This window comes from Spodoptera frugiperda, chromosome 7 (assembly GCF_023101765.2).
Source record: "Spodoptera frugiperda isolate SF20-4 chromosome 7, AGI-APGP_CSIRO_Sfru_2.0, whole genome shotgun sequence".
Taxonomy (NCBI): Eukaryota; Metazoa; Arthropoda; class Insecta; order Lepidoptera; family Noctuidae; genus Spodoptera; species Spodoptera frugiperda.
The window spans coordinates 8,502,205-8,516,675 of record NC_064218.1 but is presented as its reverse complement, the minus strand read 5'-3'; the positions used below and the strand labels follow the sequence as shown (position 1 = coordinate 8,516,675).

Genomic DNA, 14,471 nt, shown 5'->3' with positions numbered 1-14,471 from the left:
TAACTATATCAGCTATCTAGGTTTTTCAAGTACCAGGATTATAGAAATTGGCAACTAAACATAAGGATTTCCCACTTCCTACTATGGAACATCTGATCCCACTCTGTCTCTGCTTAACGTAGATATTATGACAAGAAAAAGAAGGAAAACACCAATGGCTCAGCAGAGGACTATAATTACTAAAGACGATGATGACATAATTCCAATTCCAACATCATCATAGACTGTGCTACACTGTGCGTAAATAAATAAATACTAAAATAAGCTATACAACAACAGCCAAGCGAAGACTACTGATAGAAATCATTTTATCGTTCTCATCTACGTCACTTCGTAGCAATATTACTACGGCGTAGCAGCGTAGCACGTTCGTAGACGCGGACACTTCGATGTGTTTTTGCTTTGACTTGAAGAAAACTTGGTAGGCTTTCCAAAGTATAAGAATAACTTTCAAATAAGAAAAACTTTGAAACTTTCGTAGATCAGTTTTAAAAACAAAAGATAAGAAAAACAGTATTTGATCCCCCTAAGTTGGAATTAGTACTGTGCCAGTCAAATACGTATTAATTTTTATTATGTCCATAGAACAAGTATGTTAACAATCCAATAATCAGAATTACACAATATTACGCTTCTAATTGTTGTATTACATAAAAAAAGACGTGAAACAACGTTTGCGTTGTGTTGTGTGAGTGAGGTTACCGGAGGCCCAATTGCCCCCTGCCTCTCCCCCTTCACAATATTCCCAATCCCCAATACCCCACCAACCCTTAGATTCCTAGCCCCCCAAAGGCAACGCCTTCTGTGTTTTAGATGTCCATGGGCGGCGGCGATTGCTTACCATGTCCGTCTGCTCATTTACTGGCTTATATAAAAAAAGAAACATAAAACTTGGTAATTATTATATATACATATTATGCATAATAATGATTAAGTGACCAAACAATATTATGGCGCAACTTACCTGGTCTGATGATGGATTTCTAAGCATAGATACGATACATAGATAGAACCTTGGTCTGTCTGCTAGTAAATATATGCAGTTTGAGTCCATTAGTACATTTCTCCTGATGACAAGGACGCATGATTAAAAGCGTGTGTTTAGTTTTTTAAACGACATCGTCGTTTGTATTTGGTATTTCCAAAACGTTTAAACTAGTTTATCTATTTTTTATTACTTGTTTTACATCATATCGACCGTTGAAAGGATATATGGTATAAGCGACATTTTGGTCAAAAATGAGTTTATTATGCTATCCTACGTAAAATTTTCCGCTCTTTCGAATGCGCTTACTCTCATGGCTATACGATGACATTTTTGGCGTTTATACCCTAGCAAAAAAAAACATTTTCCTAGTATTCTTTCGACGACCGACGAGTTTAAACGGCTCTCCTGAACATTTCATCTTATTGAAAAGTTGATATGTAGCTAAATGCGACTATGTAGCTTGCGACGACGTCACGCAGAGATATCTCTGCGTGAGACATACAATCGCGTATAAAAGTTCCAGTAATGTGCACAGCTCGTCAGTTCGACACCCAGTTCGAGCAGCGAGAACAGACTCAGTACTGCAATCTACGAGTACCCCAGCGATGAAGTTCTTTGTGAGTACTATCTATAACTGTTTATAATTTAACAAGAGAAACTGAAACAGTGACGTTTTCTACAACTTTTAATACTTTGAGTAGGAAATCTAAAATCATTTTATGATTTGTGGATATTGAATTTCGGGTCTTAAATTATTTAACTAATTTAAAAAACTTCTTAATTTGAAAGTATTAAGATATTTGTCCATACACAATAGCTGAGCTGTAGCGACCGTGTGGCCAAAGAATCAGCCGACGGAGGCAGCATCCAGCTGCATATTGATGAACCATCAATGATGTAAATACTTGTCTTGTTCCAGGTGGCATTATTTCTGGTCGTGGCGCTCGCGGACCTGTTCCATTGTAAGTATCTTTATTATGTATTCTCTGACTAGCTTTCTGCAAAGTATATATCATACAGTCGTCTCTCTGCCCATTTTTCACTAGTGAAATTGAATCGAATATTCACAAAGTTGCAAAACCTTTTACATCTACAGTGTTTTCCAGTTAAATCCGTCAAGAATGATAGAAACTATCACTTCATAAAGGAATTATGTCAACGTAACATAATTTTTCCCCACAACATTTATAAAGTTAAAATTATATCAAATCAAATGCAATAAAAAACATATTTTGTAAATTACAGGTACACCAACGCACGGCAAAGTTGGTCATGTCACTCTTACACCCAATGACACTCCTAAACATCCTGTAGCCATGAAAACAGAGGAAGAAGCTAAGAGCCCGGTCGCAACTAAGGAACCCTCTACTAATGGGCTCCCTCCTGTATATATCGTGCCTTATTCATTTGTCCGTCCATACCCTATGCTGTATATTGGTCAACAGTCTCAGCAAGATCTCAGTCACAAGCCTCAGCAGGATCTCAGTCAACAGCCTCAGCAGGATCTCAGTCAACAGCCTCAGCAGGATCCCCAACTACAGACTCTGTTATATGCCCCACCATTCATTCTACCTGATGGATATTTTGTATTCCCATTAGCCTCCCCGATCCCTGCTACATACGACCAGCAGAATTCTCCTGTCGTGGAAAACTCTCAAGTTCCTTTAACTCAAAATAACGCCGTTACAGCAGCCAAAGAAAAATAGAACTAAATAATAAAGCAACAAGTTAGAACTTCCGTTGCCACTCTTTGTGTAATCAATGTTGTTATAATATTTATTTGTTTATTCAATAAATATCTAAAACTGTATACCTTTGTGTATATTTATTCTGATATTCAATTTTCCTATACTTATATACCGCAGTATACTGTTAACAGTCAATTAAATACAATTGCACTGTTTGTTCTTAAGCTAAAGTGTTTTTTTTTTTACCTAAAGTCTAACAAATTTTGAAAATCGTAGAACAAAAGTTATTGATTTTGATGTTATTATCATTTATTCTATTTGCCAGGGTATAATGCCAGCCCCTTTTTAAGGAATCACTTTAAAATCAATTGGTTTAGTTTTAAGTTCTCACCAAATTGTGAAGATAGTGTGATCGACACATGTTAAGTAGGTGAGACAAAAACAGTTAAGGGCTGCGGCGCTGCAAAAAGTAAGCGGTTTTTCTAGGGACGCTATATGCCAAGCCGATACGAGGAAGGGTCAGGCACACATAATTTTATGGGACGCGGTTGTGCAATCACGCTCATCTTTTAAGACATTTCTAATTGTTAAACTACTTTTGTAATAAGCTTATATTACGTTATTGACTGTTATCATTGCGAATACAATATTGTAATTAATATGGACAAACATTGTAATTCTCATTATTACCAATTTCCGCGACGCCTCCTTCGTCATATTTATGTAGACCAATAAAAGACATGGTCGTCAAAGATTAATTTCAAATACTCTCAATATTTCCAAATTCGAGGGAGTTCTAAAATATTTCCAATTACTGAATGTTCGAAATATCAAATGGTCCGAAATTTGAACTTGTCTGAAATAGTTACTTATACTGATTAATGAATTATGTTTAATTAAAAACAATATAGGATTATTTAATGAAATTTTATCTGCTCCTTTATCTGATGCGGCCAAAAAGTTGTATAGCTTTGCAGGTCTTCGTTTTGTTAAATAGACATTAAGAGTAATGTTTTGTTTGTATAAGTTAAAGATATAAGGTACAATGGGACGGTCATGTATTTATGTACAAAAGTTCCTAATTAAATAAAGAGAGAAAAAATAGGTACTTACTCAAAGGCGTCTTCTCACATGGAGAAAGATTGAGCAGTAATCGCCACGCCTGCACAGTGTGGGTAGGCGATTTCAAATATGTAATTAGATATAGAACTCCTCAATAAACTGGACCGACTACTGAATAACTGCATTCGATTCGTTTTCAACCTGCGTAAATATGATCACGTTTCTGCACATCGGTTGCAATTACAGTGGCTGCCCATACGCCAGCGCAGGGAGCAAAGGGCGCTTACCACACTTTTCTCCTTCCTCGATTCACCTTCTTCGCCTAGCTATCTATCCTCTCTCTTTCAATACACGTGCGCCAACCACAGCAAATATCTACGCTCTTCTAATAACCGTCTCCTTCAGTGTCCTACACATCACACAAAATTTCTTCATTCTTCTTTTTTTATCCAATCTATCTTGCTGTGGAACGCGCTCCCCACCGATGTCAGGATGCTGTCTAGTCGTTTGATGTTCAAGCGGAGAGTTCGGGAGCTTCTTCTGAAGAGGTTGTCAGAGTCTTCATCATGATATAAGTAGTATGTATATATTAAGTATATGTAATGTTATTATGTAGGTTTATTATTTTTCCATGTTATTTAAATATATATTGGTATATATTTGTATAAGTAAGTATTTATTAAGTGTAAGTAAGTAAGTAAGTATTTGTATAAATAACTATTTTTCCACCTGAGCTTTTCCGTGTTTACTTGCTCCATGCACCTACCACTGGTTTTTCATTGCACCACCTAAAGGTTTGGCTGGTAGAAAATACCTACGGCATTAAGCCCACCTATGTACACAGTCATGTGCATGAAGAGTAAAATAAATAAATTAGTAAATAAATAAATATAGCCCAGGTTTCCACACACATTGATACTTGTCGTTGGTAGGTTTTGAACCCGCAATCTCATGCATGAGAAGCGAGCTATAACCTTCGGGCTACCACGACATGTATTAGGCCACCACAATGTAGAAACTACTATAGTAGTTTACACAAATTATTTACCCAGAATGTTTATTACTAGGTACTAAACATAATTTTATCAATCTCATCTACGCGATCTCGTAGCAAGCATTGCTACGACGTAGCAGCGTAGCATAGTGTCGTAGACTTCTATATTTTAATATTTTGATTCCGTTAGTAGTAGATAGAGATATAAATACCAACGAATAGCAATTGATTACATATTTATATACATATATACATATACATATATTTATATACATATATTTATATACATATTTATATACAGCGTGTAACAAACTACCCATATACATCAAGAAACACTGAAGAATACAGGTTGAATAGAAACTCACCACAAAGTTTCAGCTTAAAATACGTTTAAAAAAAATGTATACCAAATACTTGGTTTCGCATTGGTCTTGATTTTAAATCATCATACAAACAAACGTATCACAACACTTCAGGGGTCACTCGCTAATTACGAAACATTTTTCTGTAAATCTGATCGCCTAGTACCTGTATCTACCTAATTTAGATGTTCGGTTTCTGGAATTTTATGTATTGGAAAAATTCATAACTTCGTTCTGTGAAAACATGAGTTTAAATTAAAAAACCCTTCCCGTATCGTTTGTTATGTTGTCTAGAAACCGTGCACTTGATATGTATACCCCTTTTTTGTTACACCTTGTATATGTATATAGATTAAGTTTTATAGTTTTAAATGTAAATATATCATTATTAAACTTGTCATAGACGTAATTTGTAATATTATATGCATGAAACTGAGGTTCGAAACCTGGCAAGTACCTTTTCAGACTTACATGCACTTTCTAAGATTAGCGGGATCGATACCCGCACGGAGCAACTCTGTGATCCACAAATTGTTGCTTCGGATCACAACGAACAACACAGGAGAATGAATATCCACCCACAAAAAAGGGATCATGATGTAACTTGGAATAGGGGTAGATTATGACCTGGAATACCATATAGGCTGCTTTCTATCCCATAGGAGTATGGGTCAAGTCACTAGCAGTAGCTAATACTTAGGATACCCCTTTTTTTAAACGTTGCACCACACTAGGATTTTCTCCTGTTTCGTGGGTGCGTTTACAGACATACAATTTCACATGCACATGACATCCAGACCCGAAACAACAATTTGTGGATCACACAAAGAGTTGCTCCGTGCGGGGATCGAACCCGCTACACGTTGCGCGGCAGCCAGTTGCCCAGCCACTGCGCCAACCGTGCAATCAAGATCATAATCTGGGTGCTTTCTATCCTACAGAAGTAACGGGCCTAGTCGCTGGCAGTAGGTAATACCAAATAAATATTACTTAGCATACACGACTGCCTCGTTGGTCGAGTGGTCGCAAGTACTACAAGACTGCCGAACAAGGGGTCTCGGGTTCGATTCCCGGGTCGGGCAAAAACTACCGTGTTTTCGGTTTTTCGAAAATTTCTCAATAGTAGCACGGAGTCTGGAATTGTGTTCAGTATATGGCAATAGGCTCACCCCCTATTACATGGGACTTATAAAACAAATGATGAAAAGTGGGTGTACATTGTATAGCGGCATTACGTGTCGTAATAAGCACCTCTGCCTACCCCTTCGGGGATAAAAGGCGTGACGTTGTACACCATTACCTAGTAGATATACTTAATTTCTAAAGATTGTTGTCTGGTAGGTTGACGGGTGATAACTTGACCGCCGCGTCGCTAGTAATCGGTATTCCCGAGACGCAAATTATTTTAATATCAGAAACAATTAGGTGCTGTAATATCGTACATCACGTTGTCATATTAAGATAACCACTGTCTGGAATATCCTACGCTCAATATATTTCATTAACATTTTCCTGTTGATAATAAAGGTAAAATTACATGTTAATAAGAACTCTTAGATGCTCTTGGAACATTATTCTACAGGATCAGATAAAGTTTTTTTTTATACACAGTCACACCCTTTATCCCTGAAGGGGTATGCAAAGGTGCATATAATGGCACGTAATGCCGCTGTACAATGTACACCCACTATTGTCACAATTTATGTTGTAAGTCCCATGTAATAAATAGGTGGTGAGCATATTGCCATATACCGGGCACATTTCCAGACCGTTTGCTACTGAGAAATTTTCGAAAAACCGAAAAAAGTCCAGCATTACTTCGCCCAAACGGGAATCGAACCTGAGACCCCTTGCCCGGTAGTCGCACTTGCAACATACATTACATAAGAGAATTTAATTCATAAATGTTAATGTTTTGGTCAAAACACTTATGTGTAATTTATTATTTGTTAATTTTCCTTAAACGCATTTAATTTGGTCGATTCCCGTGATTCATTGAATTTGGTGCATACAAGTAATTGCCCTAAGTAATTCATTAATCCATATGAGTCAACAATAACAACAAAGTAAAATAAACCTTATGTTAAATAGCATAAAGTTGATAAACAACGCAATTACAAACAATATTGTTATGTTTGCTTGGGGCCGGTGTATGTCCCTGCAAGGTATTTTAAACCTCATTTCAAATGTGGTAAGGTGTTTATTAGGTTTTGTTACAATTAGCCTAAACTCAAGACGAATATTATAGTAAGAAATACCACTGAAGGGAAAGACCCCCGTCAATTGTGTCATAAGTCCCGTATAATTAGGGACGAGCCTATTACCATATGTTGGGGTAAATTTTACACTCATGCTGTATGTTTTACCGAATCGAAAAACCCAAAAAAAAAACTTCTCCCGACCAAGAGTCAACCTGATGATGTAGCCTCGGTGAAGAAAAAACCGGCCAAGTGCGAGTCGGACTCGCCCATAAAGGCTTCCGTAGCAGCAAGTAAATGACATAATATAAAAGTTATAATATAACTTGGTTTTACATAGTGTTTGTATGAACGACAAACTTATATTTGCGTTTTTTGAAAATGTTTTATTTCATAAAAACTAATAATGATATCTGGTTCAAACCAATTTTTGTTATAAACTTCTATTGAAATCTACAGCATATATTTTTTTAGCTTTCTCACTCTCTATTTTAAAAGTTAGGGGGAGGGGCACTAATTTTTCCACTTTGAAACTATTAAAATTGACGAAAAATAGTTTAAGAAACCTTAATGTCTTTTTTAAAGTCCTATCCATAGTCACAAAAAATTTTTTTTAATCAGTTCCATGTATTATGGAGTGCCCCTCATAAATTTTTAAACTTGCAATTTTTTTTTTCTAAATTCGAACAGCGGTTATACATCAAACCTACAATGTTTCAACTATGTAGGCCCAACACAGTTTCGGAAATTAATGGCTGTGACATACGGACAGACGGACAGACAGACATGACGAATCTATAAGGGTTCCGTTTTCTGCCATTTGGCTACGGAACCCTAAAAACTGATTGTTCATTTTTAAACTCGAGTAAACTGAAACTACTGAAAGAATTTTGATGAAATTTGGTATACAGACAGGGTATTCATGAGCTGACTTGGGTGATAGGATACTTTTTTACCGTTTTATTTTTATTACCGCTGGCAGAAGGTAGTTATAACAATAAACTTAATTAAATTAATACATTTACAGTTTCATATATTATAATATGTTATTACATTAATAATTAACATTTACCGGGATAATTACCAATTTATTATTATTTAAAGTTTGATAACTTACACGAATGGGATTTCCAAACATATAATTATAAGTTTATCGGCAGGTAAACAGAGACAGTATTTTCTTTTACCTACATTCATCCTTATCGCAAGGTCGTCGATTGAGGTTACTGAACTTTCACCCCTTTTTTAACCGACAAAAAGAAATGAATTCGTGCCGCCTGAATCGATTTGGACAATTCTGTTTTTGTTTGAAAGGTGTTTTTACAGGTGGTCCCATGGTCACCAGGTTCGGATCTGATGATAGGATCCCAGGGAAACTTTTTTATGTATGTTCACCGATTATTCAAAGACGCCAGAATTGATAATTTCTTTTTGTTTGCAAGGATATACTTTACAAGTGGTCTCATGGTCACCAGGTTAGGATCTGATGATGGGATCCCAAGGAAACGGAGGGAAATAAAATTTGTAGAGGCCACTAGTGCTTTTGTATATTTTTTATTAAGTAATTAAAACCTTTAAAGTAATTGATCGACCTTTACCAATTTGGTATACCTTTACCAATTTGGTAAAGGTCGATCTGATGATGGAACCGAGAGACGGTCCAGGGAACCCCTAAAAAAATTACAGTAAGGAACTCGTGTTTGGACTTCAATGTATGATAAGAACTTTACACTCAGTTAGGACGTCATTGTCATTAGGGGCCTGATGATGAAATAGTATGATACCTAAGGGAACTCCTCAATGGTCAATAGTCGCTACCTGATGTTTGGGCTTGAATAATTTGTATTGATGAGAACTTTGCTTTGCAACCATGTCAGTGAAGTCGATGCCACAAGGCCCTAAAAAAAATATTCATTAAAACTGTAGTAAATACCTTATGTTAAACTGTGTACAATTTTATAAAACAGTATGACTGGTACCATAACCTAACTTATATTTTGTTAAAGGCTTGTACCTGGCACCAACTTCTAACCTATCAATGGGTGGGTAACTTATCAGTACGTTATTTATAGTTATATTTGCTTTTTAAAAGTCGGTTTTTATAAACGCAGTTTTATAATATTTTTAAATATATATATTCTCGGTTGACATTCGTCTGATGAAAAAAGTGATATATATTTTATGTGTATGTTTATTTACTAGTATAGATATAGACGTGTAGGCACTAATAAATTACTTACACAATAATTACATAAATGACCTACGTGAGGTAAAAACCGTCTGCAACTCCATTTATATAATTATATATTTAATTTATAATACAATTATGTACGTATAATCCCATATATGACCATTACCTAATGATTCACCTTCAACGCTTTCTCAAATTATATTAATTAGGCACGTACAAGGAAAATAAGTGTCTGTATAAATGTTCCTGTGTTTCCAGAACTACGTCAGTTCGAAACCCGGTTCGAGCAGTGCAGTCAATCGAAACATTGCAGTGCAGTAACGCAACGATGAAGTTTATTGTAAGTACTACTTTATTCATATACTAGCTTCTCCCTCTTTCCCAATCCCCGATTCCTAAAACAACCCTTAAATTCCTAACCACCAAAAGACCGGCAACGCACTTGTAACGCCTCTGGTGTTTCAAATATCCATGGGCGGCAGCGATTGCTTACAATCAGGTGATCCGTCTGCTCGTTTACCGGCTGATTCCATAAAAAAAAAATCATACCGGCCTCTTCAACAGTTTTGACGTGTTTGAGTAAATAAAAAAATATACACACAAATTAGTTAGATGAAGCAGTCAATTTTAAAAATGTACTTGGTTTGGACTGTTTCATTTTCTGATTTGTTTTGTTTAAAAAAAACGTTGCCGCACATTAGGATTTTCTCCTGTGTCACCCAGATCCGAAACAACAATTTGTGGATCACACAAAGAGTTGCTCCGTGCGGGAATCGAACCCGCTACCCGTTACGCGGCAGCCAGTTGCCCAACCACCGCACCAACCGTGCAGTCAGATTCTAAATTATTAGCACAAAATCATGTGACTGCTAACACAGTTCTTAACAAAGCAATAACTACGCGAAGCATCGTGCTTAGCTGTACCGACCGTGTGGCCAAAGAATCAGCCGACGGAGGCAGCATCCAGCTGCATATTGATGAACCATCAATGATGTAAATACTTGTCTTGTTCCAGGTGACATTATTTCTGGTCGTGGCGCTCGCGGACCTGTTCCATTGTAAGTATCTTTATGTATATTGCTATTAGGTCCCGTGTATATTTATTTATTAAATAAAGTTAGCACAATGTCTCATTTATCCATTCCCCTCTATTATACTAGTCATTGAATTTCTCAGCTTTCCTCAATGAAGTTAAATTCATACAAAATATGCAGAAACACTCTGTGTAAAATATTTATTACTCTATATATTATATAAAAATCAATTGCTGTTCGTTAGTCTCGCCAAAACTCGAGAACAGCCGGACCGATTTTGCTACTACAGTTTTTTTGAACTACAGTTTTTTTTTTGTTGCAACAATGTTCTTCTATTACAATAAAATGTAATTCCACTCACTCGTTCTGGGTTTATGACTAAATATGTATTTAGTAGAATAGTTTATGAAGTTTTGACTGCCTTGTTGATCGAGTGGTCGCAAGTACGACTGCCGGACAAGGGGTCTCGGTTTCGATTCGCGAGACGGACAATGTAATACTGGGCTTTTTTCGATTTTTCGAAAATTTCTCAGTAGTAGCACGGAGTTTAATATTGTGCCCGGTATATGGCAACAGGCTCACCCGCTATTACATGGGACTTATAACACAAATGGTGAAAAGTGGGTGTACATTATATTTATAGCGGCATTACTTGCGTAATGTGCACCTCTGCCTACCCCTTCGGTGATAAAAGGCTTGACGTTGTTGTTGTTGTAGTTTATGAAGTAAGAATTAACACGATTTTTCTTAAATCGCAGGTTCCCCAGCAAAACCTTATACGGACCGTCCACAAGTGAGGAATGTTCCTAGTAATGGAATACCCAACAGACCTTCAGGACCTCAGGTACCTGCCTCTGTGGGGGCCGGTGGAAGAGAGGACAAAGGAGTTCAAACCTTGAACTTATCTAAGCATTCATGAAGATGGCCACGCATTATACACGACCTGGCTTGCCACAAAACCTTGATTTACTTTATGTTCTAGGCGTAAAAACAAACCAAACCAAAAAGACTATTAGGATTAGTTTATAAAGCATTATTTATAATAATATTTACCATGTGACTTGTGTCGGTTGACTACTAAACCAACCAATGGTTACTGTCACTGTGTTCAATCAAACAACTTGACTGACTGTTCGTAATATTGTGTCTTCTAATGCAGGCACAATAAGTTATGTAAAGTATTTTTGTAGTATATTAATTTATGACTATGTTAAATAAATTGTGTAAAACTATGACGTGTTTTATATTATTTTATTTTTTTTTTTTCTTAAAAAAACGTTGCCCCACATTAGGATTTTCTCCTGTGTCGTGGGTGCGTTTACAAACATACAAGTTCACATGCACATGACACCCAGACCCGAAACAACAATTTGTGGATCACACAAAGAGTTGCTCCGTGCGGGAATCAAACCCGCTACACGTTGCGCGACAGCCAGTTGCCCAGCCACCACACCAACCGTGCAGTCAAATTCAAGTCAAATTCTGAACTTTAAGAGTCATAAATGACATGAAACATAGTTGCATTAAGGTTTTTACTTCTGCATAGTACAATCGACAAAGTTGGCAGTCGACCACCATTAGGTGTTATTAAGATAGACTGTGCGCAAGCGACCACAGGGAAAATGTCCGGTGGATACCGAGTTTGCCACAGGATTTTGTTTAAAACTGTACAACCGTAAAGTTTGCAGATAGTACCTACATCATGTGAAAAACCTTTCTTGCATTTTATTTTTTCAAAAGAATGCTATACAAATATAAATTCAGCCATGTTGTACATCTTTTGTTATTTATAAGATTGGAAATGTATGTAATGTACACATCTGCCTATATTTTCGGAAAGTAGAAAGGATGATGACTAGGTATATGTATTAAATAAAAATCTGGATTAGAATACTAGATACCACTTTATTACTGTAGTAGGAGACCGACAGTCGACACTGTCACATTCATGTTCATATTGGAACTGCGGGCACCTAGTCCAGCAGCAAGAATGTTGAACGAGTCACTGTCCGCAGGTAGCTGCCCATCACGATACATTTCTGCTAAAGTAGTAATGCCGCGGTTTGGTTCTAGGTTCAGGTATAATGTTTACTATTCATGCTTACTGGGACTAGTGATGAGCATACATTTAATAGAACAATAATTATCCACTGGGATTGACTATCATGACGTTATGGTGACCAGTATTAATGTAAGTATTTTTGTAAATTTCTGTGTTTTGTGTAGAAAAATATGGTGGTGGTTGATAACAGTTGAAAAATAGGCAAAATGTTGGTGCACCTGAAACAAAGTAAATGTGATTAATACCAGCTTCGTTCAGTGGCAGGATAAAAAGTAGCCTACGTGTTATTGCAGGCCTATAATTCTCCAGATATTTGTCTCTGCCAAACATTATCGGATCAAAATAGGACATGTGTGCAACGCTTTCACAATTATGTTATGTTTCGCCGTGTGAGTAAGACTATCGGAGTTTCTTCCAATTTCCAATTATCCTCAAATCCCCTACCCTTAAAAAGCCAACAACGCACTTGTAACTCAACACTGGTGTTTCAGGTGTCGATTGCTTACCATCAGGCGATTCGATCAGTTCGTTTGCCGGCCTGTACCAATATAATATTATACAAATGATGAAACAAGATACTCACTTTGGATTCCCTCCAAGATCGCCAGGAATAAGAAGACACACACCTGTAACAATTATTGTAACCTTTGTAACACATTCACACAAACACCTTATTGAACCAATACTAAGTCAATATGTAACCAATGCTAATGCATTTGTTTCACATTTAAACGGTGCTTCTAGTCCTATAAAATTGCCATTTCAACTCAAAGTACCTAGTACTATTTTACTAGCAGTCTTTTTTTGAGAGGGAAATGTGATCTAATGACTTCTCCCACATTGGGCCAGGAATAAGAAGGCACACAAAGTAAATAATTATTTTGGTACCTGTACTGTAATTGTAATTGCAATACAATAATTATTTACTTTTTAGCTTCTCTTAAATAACTAATAAATGAACAGTACTTACAATGAACTTCATCGCTGCGGTACTCGCACTCTACAACACAGAGACTGGATACACTGCTCGAGCTGGGCGTCGAACTGACGATATGTGCACACCACGCTCACATTTATATGGTTTCACTTATCTCCTGGTGACGTCCCGCCTGATTATTTATTTGTTTATAAATATAATCATTCCGTAAGTGTCACCCGTGCTTAACTTTAATTAATGAAAAACAACCTCCTTTATCTGGGATTGGTTCTTTTGATTTATCATCGAAGTTACTTCTACAACTGAGACAGCAAGTGAATTTAAAATGCATGAACTGAGATTTTAAGTGTGAGAGAGCCATGCTTCGACACGAATGGGCCGGCTCGACCGGAGTGATACCACGGCCTCACCGAAAACCGACGTGAAACAACGCTTGCGTTGTATGAGTGAGGTTACCGAAGGCCTGATTCCCCCTTCTTCCGGCCCTTAAATTCCTAACCCCCAAAATTTATTTATTTATTAAAAAAAACATGCATAATTAAAAAAAAAATAAAATAAAATAAAATGCCGGCAATGCACCTGGTGTTTCAAGTGCCCATGGGCGGCGGCGATTGCTTACCATCAGGTGATACGGCAGCTCGTAATAATAAGACAAGATAATATCGTTTTATTTCTTCACTTCTTATTAATTGCAAATCTGCACAACTGTGCATATATCATGTTTTATTTCAAAATCACACCTCTCTATCCGAAATAACTTGTATTCTCACCTCTATCAATGGGACACTCTGTAAAAGAGACAATTTTTTATTTATACCTGGTTATCTGAGTCTCTGGGTTAGTCGAATACCTCTATGAGTGATTCCAATTTGCAGGTCCCTTGATGTCTCATGTAACAAGGTTTCATTGTAAATGATTAATTTCTGTTCCCTACTAACACCAGTATGAAAAAAGT

General features: G+C 36.7%; 2 protein-coding genes and 1 long non-coding RNA gene across 7 annotated transcripts in view; all 3 read left to right on the top strand.

Annotated features, from left to right (window-relative positions):
• Positions 1 to 14,471, top strand: part of LOC118265676 (sporozoite surface protein 2) — a 137,083-nt gene that overhangs the window by 24,276 nt on the left and 98,336 nt on the right. The gene's annotated exons all lie outside the window — the stretch shown is intronic.
• LOC118266225 (uncharacterized) lies at positions 1,500 to 2,798 on the top strand. Its single transcript, XM_035579622.2, has 3 exons — positions 1,500 to 1,605; positions 1,908 to 1,950; positions 2,234 to 2,798. The coding sequence occupies exons 1-3, from the start codon at positions 1,594 to 1,596 to the stop codon at positions 2,692 to 2,694; spliced, it is 516 nt and encodes a 171-aa protein (XP_035435515.2). The 5' UTR covers positions 1,500 to 1,593; the 3' UTR covers positions 2,695 to 2,798.
• Positions 9,719 to 11,749, top strand: LOC118266422 (uncharacterized). The gene is made up of 3 exons (XR_004782853.2): positions 9,719 to 9,823; positions 10,499 to 10,541; positions 11,276 to 11,749. It is a non-coding gene; the product is annotated as an uncharacterized LOC118266422 (long non-coding RNA).

What these genes read in the sequence shown, in the direction of transcription:
- LOC118266225 (XM_035579622.2), top strand. An exon ending in GCTCGCGGACCTGTTCCATT is followed by an intron (nt 1,951 to 2,233) that starts GTAAGTATCTTT and finishes TGTAAATTACAG; the next exon opens with GTACACCAACGCACGGCAAA.